Raw genomic sequence first — 19,091 nt, forward strand, 5'->3', positions numbered from 1 at the left:
GGTGCGCGCTTCAACTGCCTCGTGGTCGACGGAAGCAGCTTCACTTCAACATGAACTGTACTCTCCAGGGGACGTGTGTCAAAGGTCATTTTCCACACAAAACTTGCCAAACACTTGCATAAACTTGTTGTTTTCCAATTGTAACCTCCTACTTAGTTATCTGTTATGTTAATTCATGCTTTATTAGCATTTACGTCGAAGCAATAGCATACAAGCTAACTTCTGGCTAGCATACAATCAAAGTTTTTTATTTATTTTTCTAAAGTACTTGATAGTCTTAAAGCAGTTTTACTTATACACTAAATGAGAAGATGTATCACCATGCCTGTAGTGACTGCCAATGTTTGTTACAGCTTTTGGAAAGGCAATTCAAGCACTTTCACGGATTGGAGATGAGTTGTGGATAGACCCAATGGTCAAAGGGGTAAGTTATGGTCATGTCATCATAACCAGTAGTTATGGTCATGTCATCATAACCAGTAGTTATGGACATGTCATTATAAACCAGTAGTTATAGTCATGTCATCATAACCAGTAGTTATGGTCATGTCATCATAACCAGTAGTTATGGGCATGTCATTATAAACCAGTAGTTATAGTCATGTCATCATAACCAGTAGTTATGGTCATGTCATCATAACCAGTAGTTATGGTCATGTCATCATAACCAGTAATTATGGTCATGTCATCATTGTATACACTAGTAGTTATGGTCATGTCATCATAACCAGTAGTTATGGTCATGCCATCATTGTCTACACCTGTAGTTATGGTCATGTGATCATAACCAGTAGTTATGGTCATGTGATCATAACCAGTAGTTATGGTCATGTCATTGTCTACACTAGTAGTTATGGTCATGTCATCATAACCAGTAGTTATGGTGATGTCATCATAACCAGTAGCTATGGTCATGTCATCATTGTCTACACCAGTAGTTATGGTGATGTCATCATAACCAGTAGTTATGGTCATGTCATCATTGTCTACACCAGTAGTTTTTGTCATGTGATCATAACCAGTAGTTATGGTCATGTCATCATTGTCTACACCAGTAGTTATGGTCATGTCATCATAACCAGTAGCTATGGTCATGTCATCATTGTCTATACCAGTAGTTATAGTCATGTCATCATAACCAGTACTTATGGTCATGTCATCATTGTCTACATCAGTAGTTATGGTGATGTCATCATAACCAGTAGTTATGGTCATGTCATCATTGTCTACTCCAGTAGTTATGGGCATGTCATCATAACCAGTAGTTATGGTCATGTCATCATTGTCTACACCAGTAGTTTTTGTCATGTGATCATAACCAGTAGTTATGGTCATGTCATCATTGTCTACACCAGTAGTTATGGTCATGTCATCATAACCAGTAGCTATGGTCATGTCATCATTGTCTATACCAGTAGTTATAGTCATGTCATCATAACCAGTACTTATGGTCATGTCATCATTGTCTACATCAGTAGTTATGGTGATGTCATCATAACCAGTAGTTATGGTCATGTCATCATTGTCTACTCCAGTAGTTATGGGCATGTCATCATAACCAGTAGTTATGGTCATGTCATCATTGTCTACTCCAGTAGTTATGGGCATGTCATCATAACCAGAAGTTCTGGTCATGTCATCATTGTCTACACCAGTAGTTATGGTCATGTGATCATAACCAGTAGTTATGGTCATGTCACCATTGTCTACACCAGTAGTTATGGTGATGTCGTCATTGTCTACACCTGTAGTTATGGTGATGTCATCATTGTCTACACCTGTAGTTATGGTGATGTCATCATTGTCTACACCTGTAGTTATGGTCATGTCATCATTGTCTACATCAGTTGTTATGGTCACGTCATCAATGTCTACACCAGTAGTTATGGTCATGTCATTATTGTCTACACCTGTAGTTATTGGGATGTCATCATTGTCTACACCAGTAGTTATGGTCATGTCATCATTGTCTACACTAGTAGTTATGGTGATGTCATCATTGTCTACACCTGTAGTTATGGTCATGTCATCATTTTCTACACCCGTAATTATGGTGATGTCATCATTGTCTACACCAGTAGTTATGGTCATGTCATCATTGTCTACACCAGTAGTTATGGTCATGTTATCAGTTCATCTTTAAGATGTCAATAAACTTCTCAATCAATCAATCAATCAATCAACCAACCATTGTCTACTCCAGTAGTTATGGTCATGTCATCACTGTGTACACCAGTAGTTATGCTCATGTGATCATAACCAGTAGTTATGGTCATGTCATCATTGTCTACACCAGTAGTTATGGTCATGTCATCCTAACCAGTAGCTATGGTCATGTCATCATTGTCTACACCAGTAGTTATGGTCATGTTATCAGTTCATCTTTAAGATGTCAATAAACTTCTCAATCAATCAATCAATCAATCAACCAACCATTGTCTACTCCAGTAGTTATGGTCATGTCATCACTGTGTACACCAGTAGTTATGCTCATGTGATCATAACCAGTAGTTATGGTCATGTCATCATTGTCTACACCAGTAGTTATGGTCATGTCATCCTAACCAGTAGCTATGGTCATGTCATCATTGTCTACACCAGTAGTTATGGTCATGCCATCATAACCAGTAATTATGGTGATGTCATCATTGTCTACACCAGTAGTTATGGTGATGTCATCATAACCAGTAGTTATGGTCATGTCATCATTGTCTACACCAGTAGTTATGGGCATGTCATCATAACCAGTAGTTATGGTCATGTCATCATAACCAGTAGTTATGGTCATGTCATCATAACCAGTAGTTATGGTCATGTCATCATTGTCTACACCAGTAGTTATGGTCATGTCATCATAACCAGTAGTTATGGTCATGTGATCATAACCAATAGTTATGGTCATGTCACCATTGTCTACACCAGTAGTTATGGTCATGCCATCATAACCAGTAATTATGGTGATGTCATCATTGTCTACACCAGTAGTTATGGGCATGTCATCATAACCAGTAGTTATGGTCATGTCATCATTGTCTACACCAGTAGTTATGGTCATGTCATCATAACCAGTAGTTCTGGTCATGTCATCATTGTCTACACCAGTAGTTATGGTCATGTGATCATAACCAGTAGTTATGGTCATGTCACCATTGTCTACACCCGTTGTTATGGCGATGTCATCATTGTCTACACCTGTAGTTATGGTCATGCCATCATAACCAGTAATTATGGTGATGTCATCATTGTCTACACCAGTAGTTGTGGTCATGTCATCATAACCAGGAGTTATGGTTATGTCATCATTGTCTACACCAGTAGTTATGGTCATGTCATCATAACCAGTAGTTATGGTCATATCATCATAACCAGTAGTTATGGTCATGTCATCATTGTCTACACCAGTACGTAGTTATGGTCATGTCATCATTGTCTACACCAGTAGTTATGGTGATGTCATCATTGTCTACACCAGTAGTTATTGTGATGTCATCATTGTCTACACCAGTAGTTCTCGTCATGTCATCATTGTCTACACCAGTAGTTCTCAAACATGTTTCACTCAGTACCACCTCAGATTTCACTTGGTCCTTAAGTACCACCATAATGACCAACATTAAAATACAGTAGTGTAGTAGGCCCAAGTATTTGATTAAAAAAATACTTTGTCTTTATTTAACAAGTATATTTAATATTGTTGGCATGACAGTCAAAACAGTAACTCTGTGTTTGACTGTAGGCCAATAAAAAACTGTATTTAAATTATGAATTAAATGCAATCAATTGCACATAAAAATTAAACATTGTACTAAAATAGATATCAAAATACAGTTTTTAAAGATTAAATGAAAATGTACTTAGAATTTAAATAAACCTGTACTGTACTTAAAGGGGCTGTTTGCAACATTTACACAGATGCCTCATTACACTTTACTTCTGTTATTGTATGTAAAAACCTGCACTGCAATAATGTGATTTCCTCATTGTGAGATAAATAAAAGTCTATCCTATCCTATCCTAATAATAACAACAATGTAACAATATGGACAACACAAAAACCCACAGACATTTGTAAAAAATAAACATAGAAGAGAATTGAAAAGTGTCCCATCACGGCAGTATCGAGCCGATATTGATACTATCCTTGATATTGGTACTGTCAATACGAGATTGACCTGCCCAGTCCTAACACAAGTATTTGTCTTACAGCTGGCACTGAGATCAGTGAATGCAGCTGAGTCTGCATATGCTTGCTTCCTCTTCTCACCGATGTTCTTCCACAAGTACAGCGTGGTGTCAGAGGAGGCCAGTGAACCTATTAAATGCAAACTGTATATGAAGGTAATGCCAATGAGATAATGAATTATGATATATTAAGTAATATAGTGGGACAGTGGTACCTCAGTTTTTGTAACCATCTGTTCCAAAATATTCTTTTTGAATTTTCCTTAACCCAATGTAAATCCAATTAGTACATACCTAACAAAAGCAAAACATTTTTTTAGATAATACTTTTTTACATGTAAAAAGTATGTGAAATAGATACAGTATGAGAAGAATAGAATAGAATGAATTTTATTGTCATTATATTTGCATATAACGAGATTAAGGACTCCAACTTAAGGTGCGGAACAAATATGGGGTAAAAATAAATAAATAATAAAATAAAATAAATTACACAACAGGCAATAAAGAAAAAAACTAACAATTGAAATAAACAGACTACCGGTACTATCCAATAAAAATAATAAGCAATCTTGTAAAATATACAAAACACTATAGAAATACAAAGTACTGTACAATATACAGAACCAGACATGAGTACCGGAGTAATAAATAACAATCAGTGTCGGACGTATTGCACTCGAAGGGTAATATTGCACAGTAGGGTATTAGGGTAGGATATTGTATAGGGGTGAATTATTATTATAAGTTAGAGTTCAAGATGGTGACAGCTCTGGGAAAGAAGCTGTCTCTGAGCCTGTTTGTTCTGGCTCTGATGCACCTGTAGCGCCTGCCCGATGGTAGCAGGTAGAACAGGTGGAAGCCAGGGTGTGTACTGTCCTTGGTAATGCTTTTTGTTCTGTTGAGGCAGCGGGAGTTGTGTAAATCCTTCAGGGAGGGGAATGACGAATGAAATGAATAAATGCACATTTAACATCACTTATCTTAATTCAAGACTCTTCCTGGTGAATTCGGCGATGAACAGAGAGGGAGGAGGGGCAAACGGATGCCACCTTCATACTTGGTTAACAATTCTTACTTGGATTCAATAGTGTTTCTCACCTTTTTTGAAGTGCTGGCCCGCAAAACTCTCTTTGGTCCCATGGTGGATTATTTTGCAGTCGTACCCAATAAAAAAGGCACAGAGACTGAGTCACTAACGCGTGGGATTCTTTGTTAGGGCCCTCGATTTTGTGGAATGATACGTGGGCAAATGATTAGTTTGTTACGCGCAATGTTCTACCGTATGATAACTTAGGCGTTATATTCAAAACCGGGGCAAACTTTAGGCGACATTTTTTTCCGAACACCAAATCGTACGAGAAATGGGGCGTACCAAAACCGAGGTACCACTGTAATTTAAAAATATTCTCCTAAGACTAATACTTTTTTTTTGGTTCTTCAATTTTCTTTTCAGTCTTTGCTGCCACTTTTCCGTTGTTTGACTTCCATTGAGCGTAATGTGGAGCGATGCCAGATATCAGTCAACGCTTCCAATGACAGAATAATGATCCAGTTTTCCTGTAGACATGGTTGGGAGTAAAGTTGTTGTAAGGCATAATTACGTCCATTACGTTGTTGAGTTGATACTTTTCTGTTTTCCCAGGTATCACAAAAACCCACAACCTGTGTTACCAAGAGAGTGAAGCTCTGCAGGCAGTGTTTGCTTCACATCTTTGTCCCAATGTGCTGAAGGCACCAGCCAGGCAAGCACCTCTTTGTTCGGTCATCAAAACACTTTTCCCCTGTTGACACTGCAAAAAGTGAGTGTTCAAAAACTAGAAAAAAAAATACAAAAATTAGGGGTATTTTATTTGAACTAAGCAAATTTATCTGCCAATAGAACAAGAAAATGTGGCTTGTCAAGACTTTCCAAAACAAGTAAAATTAGCTAACCTCAATGAACCCACAAATACCTTAAAATAAGTATATTCTCACTAATAACAACTGTACTACTATATGAGTACGTATTTTCTATTGTTTCATTGAAAATAAAACCGCAAAGTCCATTTGGCTGTCATCTGTTTGAATATGGAACACAATTGTGTCAAAGTCATGATTTTTTTTTTCATTCTTGAAATAAGAAATTATTACTTTAAAAAAGTAGTTTTATACTTGTGAGTGTTGATGACACAGCTTTGCAACAGTTGATATTCTAGTTTCAAGCATGTTTTACTCAATATAGGTCATCAAATCTCAGCAACAAGCTGTAATATCTTACGGAGATCATTTAGGACCAAAACCCTAAAAACAATAAGAAAATAAGCAAATATCACCCTTATTTGAGATATTTCATCTTACTTAGATTTCAGTTTTTGCAGTGGATTTACATCCAAATGTTTTCATAGTTTACCAAATTGTCCCAAATTTTTCATGAAAAAAAAAAATCCTCTGTAGTATTCCCGTAGCAGCACAGCAACATTGAAGTACCACATTCTGTAGCCTTTAAAGGCAGGCATTCAAAATAAAAGCACGTGTTTTGGCGTGCACATTTTAGGAAAAGCTAGAATTGCCGTAGGACAGAGGACGACAAACAGCACACACACTGCAAAAACTGAAATCTAAGATTAAATATCTCAAATAAGGGTGATATTTGCTTATTTTCTGTCTGATAAGATAATTCTTCTCACTAAGCAGATTTTATGTTAGTGTTTTACTTGTTTTAAGGGTTTTGGTCCGAAATTATCTCAGTAAGATATTACAGTTTGTTGCAGAGATTTTATGACCTATATTGAGTAAAACATGCTTGAAACTAGAATATCAACTGATGCAAAGCTATGTCATTAACACTCACAAGTATAAAACTACTTTTTTAAAGTAATAATTTCTTACTTCAAGCATGAAAAAAAAAATCATGATGCCAAGCACATATCATTATGTCAAGATAATGGCACTAGCATTTACTTATTTAAGAATATTTTTTCAACATATTGAGCAAAAAGGTAAAAAATGTTTTACTTATTATATACTTATTTTAAGGTATTTTTGGGTTCATTGAGGTTAGCTAATTTTACTTGTTTTGGAAAGTCTTGACAAGCCGAATTTTCTTGTTCTATTGGCAGATCATTTTGCTTAGTTCAAGTAAAATACCCCTAATTTTTTATTTTTTTTTCTTGTTTTTGAACAGTGACTTTTTGCAGTGCAACAATGTGTTTGCCTGCACACATACAGCAACAACCACCTGCAGCCATTTGTGTTAGCTCCATTCTCACCCAGAGTCACAATAATGGTCAGCAAGACTATAGAATAAAAAAGTTTTACACCCTTCAATGTGGCTTTAACAGCATCACTCTTAGCTTTCAGGAAATATAGCTCCTGAATAGTTGTCTGTTAATGCTAAGGCATATCTAAAACTATCGTCACCTGCTGGCTCTGTAGGTCCAGCAAGTTCAACATGAACGAGATCAAGAACATCTTTTGCTTTCTCAATCTGATCTCTATTTCTGCTTTGAGCAAACCTTTCTTTTAAACACACTTCACATGTTAAATTAGGCTTCTCAGTCTCACCCTTAATTTTCCATCCCATTGGTGACACTTTCCATTTTAACACGTCATCATAATTGCAGTGGCCTAAAATGTCATGCCAAGTCTGTACACATTACATTCATCAACTTCATTCATGACAGTGTTTAAATAAAACAATCGATTAGGCATGTGAACGTCAAAGGTCGTACCATTTTTGGAATTAGTCGATTCTGTCCTTTGAAGACGTCGCTCCTTGCGCAATCGCAGCTGTGACAGAACAGATGTCCTGGGAAAATGATGGGACTTATGGCACCTCCATCAGATCACATTCACACTTTGGCCTTGGCTGTCTCTCAAGCGCATGTTGGCTTAAAACCGGGGTCAAAATTCACAAAATGTCCATCATCTGTGACGTGCTCTTGAGTCAATCAAGCCCTTCAACTCCACTACTCTGAGCCGGGCGTCGTCCACCTGCTCCGTGCGCCACTTCATTTTTATAGGCGTCTTCTCCCGCAACATTGTCACCGGGAGGTTAACCTAGTACGGTGCTTTTAACTGGCATGTGATTTTTCTGTCTATAGTCTAACAATTTGATATGAATATAATCACTGCTTGAAGTAAAATAAAGTGTGTATATCATATACTCATCATGCCCTGAAGCACATTTGCAGCCGTATTTACGAAGTCGTATTTTATTGACCCAATACACGTTCTGAAATTACAATTAAACAAACCTCATTACAATTAAACAAAAAAAAAACCTCCCAAACAGAACAAGGAAAAAGAGGGAAAGATGAGGAAAAAGCCAAAATATTGTTACTGTAAAGAAGAGTGAGTAGACATAAAGACACTGATATTTAAATCAGTGCTGAATGCTGACCAACATTTGGATGTGCAAAAAACAGCACAAAAACTAAGAAAGAGTTGAAATGTTCATATTTCATAACACAAGTACTTAGGGGTGTAACGGTACACAAAAATTTCGGTTCGGTACGTACCTCGGTTTAGAGGTCACGGTTCGGTTCATTTTCGGTACAGTAAGAAAACAACAAAATATAAATTTTTGGGTTATTTATTTACCAAATTTGCAAAAAATCTTCCACCAAAAATATTTTTCTTAGTGGAATATTTGATGTGAAGTAATGGGAACCTTGGATAGGTCAATAATTCATAATAACATTGATTTTGATTCATTGTTATGTTTTGAGCAATGACAGTTTGAAAGAAAAAAAAACAGCTTTGTTTTATTAGTCAACATTGCAACTTTTTCTAAATTACATTTAACCTTCAAGCTTTTTTATTTCACTTTTGTTATGTTTTTGTTTATTTTAATAGTATTTTTAAAATGTGCCGTGGGCTTTTAAAACATTAGCTGTGGGCCGCAAATGGCCTCAGGGGCACACTTTTGACACCCCTGCTACAGATAATAAAAAATTAAATCTATGGATAAGACGCAGAGCCTGGCGACGCATGCGCGTTTATCATAACTCTCTCGCTCTCTCTGTCTCTGCCCCTCCCTCACCAATGCTGCTGCGTGCACAATTTGTTTTGTTTTTAACCCCTTCTTAACCCTGAACGTACATTGAAAATACACGAAACCCTAACTCAAAATGCCGGACATTTGAGGCATTTAAGAAACTCCGCCCTGACAGCTCCGCAAAAGAGGACATGTCCGGTGAAAAGAGGACGTATGGTCAGTCTATCCTAGCCCCTTAGCTGCTAGCATGCCTTGTGCTGTGCCTCGGTGTGCATTGTCCGTGTGGAAACTCGTTCGGTACGCCTCCGAACCGAACCGGAACCCCCGTACCGAAACGGTTCAATACAAATACGTGTACCGTTACACCCCTACAAGTACTGTATAATACCTGTAGTAATAATAATACGCTATGTCTCCTACTGTATGACACAAAGCTATTATAGTATATAATATCTACATTGGCTTAATATTAATCTCTTTATTAAATCTAAAATACAATCATGGCCACCCCGCAGCCTTTAATTTTTCAGTGGAAAAAAGTTGTTGCACTCTTTCCCTAATGTGAAGTCACAATGATACAAAATAATGACCTAGCAGCAGATGGCAGCATTTCACTACATTTCTGAAGCGTATTTACTTCCTTTTCCTCTCAGCAGGCTTCTTGCAAACATGGTGATGCATTTCCCAGCATCTCAAGAGGAGGTCACTCTGTCTATAGCCCCTCTCAGAGTCAGTCTGATGAACTACCATCAAGAAGCAAATGGTGAGCTAATGTTGCTCTCTTCCTACACTTAGTCATGCATATTTTTCTCATTTTTATGCTGTGTCCATACTTTTTCCAGCCTACAGAAAACAATTAAAATGCTGGCCAATTTGATACATGTTGTGCTTTAAATATGCTGAAAAGAAACCAATGAAGTTTAATACATGCTAACCTATCTGAACTGAATATTTACATTCTAGTTTGTGTGGTAGGTGACAAAGCTAATTTGCATAATAATGAATTGATTCTATTTTTACAATATGTCCAATAAATAACCTGCCACTGGCTGACAATGGCACTTTGGACACACCTGTTGTGATCTGACTGATGAGACTTCTAGGGATGTCCCGATCCGATATTTGGATCGGATCGGCCGCCGATATTTGCCAAAAAATGCATATCGGCAAGGCATGGGAAAATGCCGATCCAGATCCAGTTTAAAAAAAAAAACTCCGGTCCGTGATTTCCAACGCACCGATTTAAATAATACATTCCACTTTTCTGCTGCTTCCTAATTTCCGTTCCGCATTTTCCAGCACACCTTCAACACATCCACAGGTCTGTGGATTCTCACGCAGTTACTTTTAATACCTGGGATTTATATAGCGCTTTTCTAAGTACCCAAAGTCGCTTTACATGTAGAACCCATCATTCATTCACACTTGGTGGTGGTAAGCTACTTTCATAGCCACAGCTGCCCTGGGGTAAACTGACGGAAGCGTGGCTGCAATTTGCGCCAACGGCCCCTCCGACCACCACCTATCATTCATCATTCAATTCACCGGTGTGAGTGGCACCCGGGGCAAAGGGTGAAGTGTCCCGCCCAAGGACACAACGGCAGCGATTTTTGGATGGTAAGAAGCGGGGAGCGAACCTGCAACCCTCAGGTTTCTGGCACGGTTGCTCTATCCACTACGCCATGCCGCCCACTTTTAGCTGCTGGCATTACACGACAGGCTCTTCTCACTCTTTCCTGTGTCTCCTTCTCACAGACAGCAAGCGCACCTTCTTACACACGTCACATACTGTCACGTCATACGCCACATACGTATACGCCCTCCCCGAGCAGAGAGGTAGCAGCATGGCTAACGTTAGCTGTGATGCTAGCGCAGCCGTGCGAGAAACGTTCCCTCTAAGGTGCGCGCCTGTGCAATTGCGCACTGCTCAAGCGCCCTCTGCGCATGGCAAATCTATGCCACGCACAAAATGAAATAAAAAAATAAGCGCTAACAATTTTCGACACACGGACACGACAGAGAAAACCGTTTTCGTCGTCATTGTTCAAATATTGTAACGTCTGTCGAGACGCTTATCTCCATTCGGTGCCACACGCCCACACCATCAAAATGCAGAGGCAAAAATTTCCAGATCAACACCGTATGAAAAAAATAGTGATTTTTTTAGTTGTGATTTCCTTCTCTGCATGAAAGTTTAAAAGTAGCATATATTAATGCAGTATGAAGAAGAATATTTTAATGTAGACACATAGAATCATCATACTGCTGTGATTATATGCATTCAAGGCTAAGGCAAAATATCCACATATATATCGTGTATCGCAATATGGCCTTAAAATATCGCGATTTTAAAAAAAGGCCATATCGCCCAGCCCTAGTTCAATGATGCCATTTCTGTTTGTCATGTATAATTTTATCTATTTTGTGTTTATCCTTGAATAAACAGGTCAGTTTCTTGTTACCAACCATTGTGTATTATTCAAACTCCCCTAATTCAGCTGGCTAGTTGTTATCAAGAGTACTAAAACCCTTTTCAACATGATTCTGACAACTAAGTAGGCTAAATAACTTTAAACTTTAATACATGCTCGGATAGGCCAGTATCGGTCAGTATCGGTATCGGATCGGAAGTGCAAAAACACCATCGGTATCGGATTGGAAGTGCAAAAACCTGGATCGGGACATCCCTAGAGACTTCCACAGACCTTGTAATGTTGCCTGTGTTTCTGTCACAGATCATGTGAAGATGATTTGCACCGAAGTGTCCTTACACCCCGACGAGTTTGACTATTATCAGTCTGCAGGAGACTCTGCTATAACCTTCTGTCTGAAGGAGCTGAGGGTAAACACCGCTGTTTTTGGAGGCCCGTCACATAAGAAGTTAATGTTTGGGTGTGGGTTCTTAGCGTAGAAATGTGTAAATTTACTGTATTTGTGCCCAGCATTCATCAGGTCAGTTGGATGCACTCAACAAGCAAGATACTAGATACCAAACATATTATGGCGAGCTTGAGGGTCATAGACAAACTTCAACTTGTCAACTTGCTCTAGGAAAATGCTCTTTTGTTAACGATGAGGTGGCGACTTGTCCTTGTACCCCGCCTTGCGCCCGAATGCAGCTGGGATAGGCTCCAGCAACCCCCGCGACCCCGAGAAGGACAAGCGGTAGACAATGGATGGATGGTTAACTAATAGCACATGAGCAAACACTCGCCCACAGCACCAAAGAAGAGAGGGTCACCAACTTGAACCACTACTACACCATTGAAGCTAGAACACAACAGGTCATAATTTAGGTCAGTGGTTCTTAACCTTGTTGGAGGTACCGAACCCCACCAGTTTCATATGCGCATTCACCAAACCCTTCTTTAGTGAAAAATAAAATTTTGTTTTTTTTCAAATTCAAGACAACGTTATATGTTTTTGGTAGTACTTTAGTATGGGGAACATATTCTAAGTAACAAAGACTTAATTTATAGTTATTTGGTTAGGGTTAGGGATAGAGGGTTAGGGCCAGGGTTAGAGAGTTAGGGTTATAATAAGGCCATGCCAAATAAGGCATTAATAAGTACTTAATAATGACTAGTTAAGAGCAAATATGTTACTAATTTGCATGTTAATAAACAACTAATTAATGGTGAATATGTTCCCCATACTAAAGTGTTACCATGTTTTTACTGGTGCACAAAATGAAGCGTGCATGAACATCACCTTGTTCAAAGAACAAAACCAACACAGTGCATAAACTCACAACAAATTACACAAATGCAAATCAGTCTGACTTCTGCTGTTGTCGTATCCGTAATACGCCAATTGGGAGAAGTTTTTATTTACACGATGAATCGGGTGTGTTTTGACCTCCGCCGAACCCCTGAGCCCGACTCACCGAATCTTTAGGGTTCGATCGAACCCAGGTTAAGAACCACTGATTTAGGTTCTCTAATCAAAACGCTGTTACTGTGTTCCACTGTCCGTATTGTTTTATGGCTCTCATTTCCAAACATCAAGTTAGGGGCATGAATGATACCAAAACACAGAAAGATGCAAATATGAGGTTTTACCAATGTTACTTTCCAGACTAGAATAAGATGCACTCATTAACGAAACATTGAACACTATTGAAATTATTTAAGTTGCATATTTAGTGGTTCTTTAGTAAGAGCATCAAACTGAGCACAATTGAATTTGGCTTTGAAAACACATCAGCACTTGGTTGGCCTCTTGGAAATTAGGATAAACGGTTGCGGTGTTAGTCCAATTAACCAGACTTGACCTGTCTAAACACCTTGGAGTGTTTCTGATGGCCTGCTGTGTGCCGCCCCATTTAGCTTCTAGTGTTGACAATTTAAAACTCACAACGTTCTTTTTTTCTTTTTTTTTCAAAGGGTTTGCTGTCCTTTGCCGAGTCACTTTGCTTACCAGTTTCAATCCACTTTGGTACTGCAGGAAAGTGAGTCCAGTTGCCTCAGCGATCAGCTGAGTGGTGCTCATACCTCAAATGACAGTGATCTGCGTCATCATTGCTCCTGTTTGTAGGCCTGTGTGCTTCTCTGTGGAAGACATGGTCATGGAGGCCACAGTGGTGCTGGCCACCCTGATTGACTCTGACAGCAGAAGCTCATCCCAACCAACAAAGAGCCCTGACCCAACCTCACCTAGGTATAGCACTACACCATTGTTCTAGAACACAAGCATGTGCAAGATTTGTGATGTGTGAGAATGTCAGAGATGACGCCCTTGTCACGCCAAGCTCCTGTTTCTCAGATCTGCAGTGATTATGTTTGAGCTGGTCTAATGGAATCTTCCCACAGGGATCTACCTGAGCTTCTCCCCTGGCTCTCAGCCATGCCAACTAGCTTTCATTGGCTCTTTTTAGAATCCTAAGTGGGTGCAGGGTTACTGCCAGCCTTATGTCTGTGACAGAGAAAAGTAGGGCAAGTCAAGGCACCTGAGACGCTGGTTTTGTACATGAGGCTGACTGTGTATGAATTCAGTTCTGTTAGTCCAGCCTTGCTTTTATTGTGTGGCACATTTGGATCTGCAGCCCTAAGTCATTATGACTCACCCTTTCTCTGGTGTTTCAATCTGGTTACTTCTCAGAAAGTAGTTGTTTAATTTAGGTTTACTTGATTGCTTATGGCCAGTGGTGGTTTTTAATGTGGTCCACATGGACAATTTTCCAGAAGGGGCACCGTCAGAATGAAGGGGTAAAAATGATTCATATGTATTTGTCCTCAGGGCTCATTTCCTCATCAGGTTGTGATATACAGTACAAGCCAAAAGTTTGGACACACCTTCTCATTCAATGCGTTTTCTTTATTTTCATGACTATTTACATTGTAGATTGTCATTGAAGGCATCAAAACTATGAATGAACACATGTGGGGTTATGTACTTAACAAAAAAAGGTGAAATAACTGAAAACATGTTTTATATTTCTTGAAAATAGCCACCCTTTGCTCTGGTTACTGCTTTGCACGCTTTTGGCATTCTCTCAATGAGCTTAGAATAGAATATAATAGAATGCCTTTTATTGTCACTATACACAATGAGATTAAAAGCAACTCCAGTATCAGTGCGACAGTCTATAAATATGCAAAACATAGGAAGGAAAGAAAAGAAAAATAGTGCAAAAGGAGGTAAGGTGCACAGTTCGGTCCTGAGAACGAATGTTCTGAATGTGTTGTTTAAATATTAAATATTTTACTATATGCATATATACAGAAGCATTCAGACTGTGGGTGGAAAGTAAAAATTGCATACAAAGAGGTGCTAAACTATAAAATCAGTGCCTTTGAGAGTTCACCGTGGTTATGGCTTTAGGGAAAAAACTGTTCTTGAGTCTGTTTGTCTTAGACCTGATGACCCTGTAGCGCCTTCCTGAGGGCAGCAGGTCAAACAGGTCAAAGCCAGGGTGGGAGCTGTCCTTGATAATGTTGGTAGCTCTGCTGAGGCAGCGGGAGGTGTACATTAGGGATGTCCCGATCCGATATTTGGATCGGATCGGCCGCCGATATTTGCCAAAGAATGCGTATCGGCAAGGCATGGGAAAATGCCGATCCAGATCCAGTTTTTAAAGAAAGTCCGGTCCGTGTTTTCCAACACACTTATTTAAATAATACATTCCACTTTTCTGCTGCTCCCTAATTTCCGTTCCGCATTTTCCAGCACACCTTCAACACATCCACAGGTCTGTGGATTCTCACGCAGTTGCTTTTAGCTGCTGGCATTACATGACAGGCTCTTCTCACTCTTTCCTGTGTCTCCCTCTCACAGACAGCGAGCGCACCTTACACACGTCACATACTGTCACGTCATACGTCACATACTGTCACGACATACGTCACGTACGTATACGCCCTCCCCAAGCAGGTAGCAGCATGGCTAACGTTAGCTGTGATGCTAGCGCAGCCGTGCAAGCAACGCTCCCTCTAAGGTGCGCGCCTGTGCAATTGCGCACAGCAAATCTATGCCACGCACAAAATCTAATAAAAAAATAAGCGCATAACAATTTTCGACACACGGACACGACAGAGAAAACAGTTTACGTCATCATTTTTCAAATATTGTAACGTCTGTCGAGACGCTTATCTCCATTCGGTGCCACACGTCCACACCATCAAAATGCAGAGGCAAACATTTCCACATCAACACCGTATGAAAAAAAAGGTGATTTTTTTAGTTGTGATTTCCTTCTCTGCATGAAAGTTTAAAAGTAGCATATATTAATGCAGTATGAAGAAGAATGTTTTAATGTAGACACATAGAATCATCATACTGCTGTGATTATATGCATCAAGTGTTCATTCAAGGCTAAGGCAAAATATCCACATACATATGGTGTATCGTGACATGACCTTAAAATATCGCAATATTAAAAAAAGGCCATATCGCCCAGCCCTAGTTCAATGATGCCATTTCTGTTCGTCATGTATAATTTTGTCTATTTTGTGTTTATTCTTGAATAAACAGGTCAGTTTCTTGTTACCAACCATTGTGTATTATTCAAACTCCCCTAATTCAGCTGGCTAGTTGTTATCAAGAGTACTAAAACCCTTTTCAACATGATTCTGACAACTAAGTAGGCTAAATAACTTTAAGCTTTAATACATGCTCGGATAGGCCAGTATCGGTCAGTATCGGTATCGGTCAGTATCGGTATCGGATCGGAAGTGCAAAAACAATATCGGTATCGGATCGGAAGTGCAAAAACCTGGATCGGGACATCCCTAGTGTACATGTCTGTCAGGGAGGGGAGAGGGCAGCTGATGATCCGCCGTGCTGCCTTTACCACTCTATGGAGCCTCTCCTTGTCTGCAACGGTGCAGCTGCCGTACCAGCTTCAAGAGGTAGTCACCTGAAATGGTTTTCACTTCACAGGTGTCATAGTTTTGATGCCTTCAGTGACATTCTAGACATGAAAATAAAAAAAACTCATTGAAATGAGATGGTGTGTCCAAACGTTTGGCCTTTACTGTATGTGTCAGATGTGCACCCCCCCATTATGTTTACATAAAGTGAATGATACCAAAAAAGGGTCTAGCACAGGGTTGAAACTTTAATGTCAAACGCTCACGAGGTTGTACAATTTGGATTATTACTTCATTCTTCATCAGGGTTGTGGTTGAAATGTATATTCAATATTCACACCTCTTGGTAATTCAGAGTCTCCAAGTTAGCCTAGTTCAGTCTTGTTAGACGTCTGCGCTACACCAAGTGACATTCTAGTCTCTTATGGCCATTATTGCTAAACAAAACTTGTCTAATATTAAAAACTCACTTTCTCTTTCCTATTTCATATAATGTAGCTCACTACAGTGAGTACACCCCTTACATTTCAGCAACCATTATTATGTCTTCGAAAGAAAATGATATCATTTAGACTAGTCTGTTATGTAGAAATTGATACGGCCATTATTGTGGAATTACCAGGCAACACGAGTGAGTGCACCCCAGGTCAGTGGTTCTCAAACTTTTTTCACCAAGTCCCACTATAGAAAACACTTGGCTCTAAAAGACCACTATTATGACCGACATTAAAATACAGTAGCGTGGATCGGCCTAATTATTCATTAAAAACAAGGCAGGGGTTTTATTTAACAAGGGTGCCTTCTGCCCGAGTGCAGCTGGGATTGGCTCCAGCCACCCCTTACTCCGAAAGGGACCAGCAGTAGAAAATGGATTGATAAAAGTATATTAACCTCTAAAGGCCTTAGTGGCCACATGCGTGGACAGCACCTTTTAGCTCTTATTTCCAAAATTGTGTACACTACTGAATTGGGGTCTTATGCCGACATATGGACACTTATACTGCCATCTGGTGGTGTCAGAAGAGTATAACATGGATTTTGGGGGGAAAAAAGTAAAAATATGAAGTACACGTTTGTGTACTTATGGACTAAGTACATCATATTAAAAGATGATTTTTAGTTTTTATTCTAATTAGGGTCCAATAAGCCCAAATAGCAAAGACAAATACAAAAAGCATGTAAACAAACAGCTTCGGCCTTAAGAGGTTAATATTTTCGGCCACTACACTAACATTACACACAGTTTGAGCAGCAACACTGCGTTCTAAATATAGGAAAATAAAACACTAATCACTTTATTGATTATTTGGCGTACCACAGTTTGAGAATCACTGCCCTAAGTGAGAATTTTAAAAATGTTCCCAAATTTATTTTATTATTTGTGCTGCAACTATTGATTATTTTAGTAATCGAGTGATCTGTTGATGAGTTTGTTCGATTAATTGAGAAATCACACTTTATAGCATAAATGCTCTTTGGGAAAACAGGTCAAATAAACCAATTTTCTGCTTGCCATAACCTTCATTCTTTTTTCTGATAAATGTACATGACCAACATTGTAATATGAGTATTAATATGGTAATACAATCACACACCAGTGCTCTTGTGTGCTCTACTGCAGAATATATGTTCATATATTTAAAGTTCCGGGTTTATTCATCTGTATTAGTTACACTCGATAACGATTCATCAAAGCAACAAAATATAAATCTAATAGTTTTTATTTAATTGACTGAGTTGCTTAATCATTGCAGCCCTAATTGTTATTCAGCACTTCCTAATCCTTTTGGGAATTGGTGCTGCTCCACCTTCCACAGTTGCCAATGGGGTTTAGGTCTGGGTACATACTTGGCAACGCATCAGCCTCCTCAAACAATTCTCTTAGTCATTTTCAGTAGATAACAAACCTGTACAGAAATGTACTCTTAACAATAGAAATAAAAAAGGTTCTTCCTATGTGTGTTGACAGATGTGTGGATGCTGCTGTGGTTGGTGCCAGAGATGAGGGCTTCAGCCATGATGCTGGGGTCCATGTGGTTGCATCCAGCCAGGGCAGCCCTCTTGGCCCCTCAGCCACTTTGACACAGCTTCTGTCACACCATCACAGCCTTCTCAGACCTGGTGCACCCGACCACACCAGTCCCGCTTCCTCTACGGTAGGGTTGTCCCAATACCAAAAATTTGGTACTGGTACCGAAATGTTTTTTTTTTTGATACTTTTCTAAATAAAGGGGACCACAAAAATGGCATTATTGGCTTTATTTTAACAAAAAATCTTAGGGTGCATTAAACATATGTTTATTATTGCAATTTAGTCCTTAAATAAAATAGTGAACATACTAGACAACTTGTCTTTTAGTAGTAAGTAAACAAACAGACTCCTTATTAGTTTGCTGACATAAGCAGTAACATATTGTGTCATTTATCATTCTATTATTTGTCAACATTATGAGGGACAAGCTGTAAAAAATAATTATTAATCTACTTGTTCATTTACTATTAATATATGCTTATTTTCTCTTTTAACATGTTCTATCTACACTTCTGTTAAAATGTAAGAATCACTTATTGTCATGATCCGTGGTCCGGATCATGTTTTTGCTATGTTCTGTTAGTTT

The 19,091-nt window shown here is 38.9% G+C and overlaps 1 protein-coding gene across 1 annotated transcript in view; it reads left to right on the plus strand.

The window, feature by feature from the left end:
- The window catches only part of LOC133622912 (cell cycle checkpoint control protein RAD9B), a 20,392-nt gene continuing 1,301 nt past the window's right edge, over nt 1–19,091 (plus strand). The window contains exons 1-10 of the mRNA XM_061985764.2: nt 1–84; nt 354–424; nt 4,207–4,338; nt 5,639–5,753; nt 5,828–5,927; nt 9,820–9,926; nt 11,899–12,005; nt 13,549–13,613; nt 13,700–13,822; nt 18,443–18,629. Of these exons, the coding sequence (XP_061841748.1) occupies nt 51–84; nt 354–424; nt 4,207–4,338; nt 5,639–5,753; nt 5,828–5,927; nt 9,820–9,926; nt 11,899–12,005; nt 13,549–13,613; nt 13,700–13,822; nt 18,443–18,629 (1,041 nt within the window). The 5' untranslated portion in view covers nt 1–50. The remainder of the gene's footprint in view (nt 85–353; nt 425–4,206; nt 4,339–5,638; nt 5,754–5,827; nt 5,928–9,819; nt 9,927–11,898; nt 12,006–13,548; nt 13,614–13,699; nt 13,823–18,442; nt 18,630–19,091) is intronic.

The sequence above is a fragment of the Nerophis lumbriciformis genome, linkage group LG12 (assembly GCF_033978685.3).
Source record: "Nerophis lumbriciformis linkage group LG12, RoL_Nlum_v2.1, whole genome shotgun sequence".
Lineage (NCBI taxonomy): Eukaryota > Metazoa > Chordata > Actinopteri > Syngnathiformes > Syngnathidae > Nerophis > Nerophis lumbriciformis.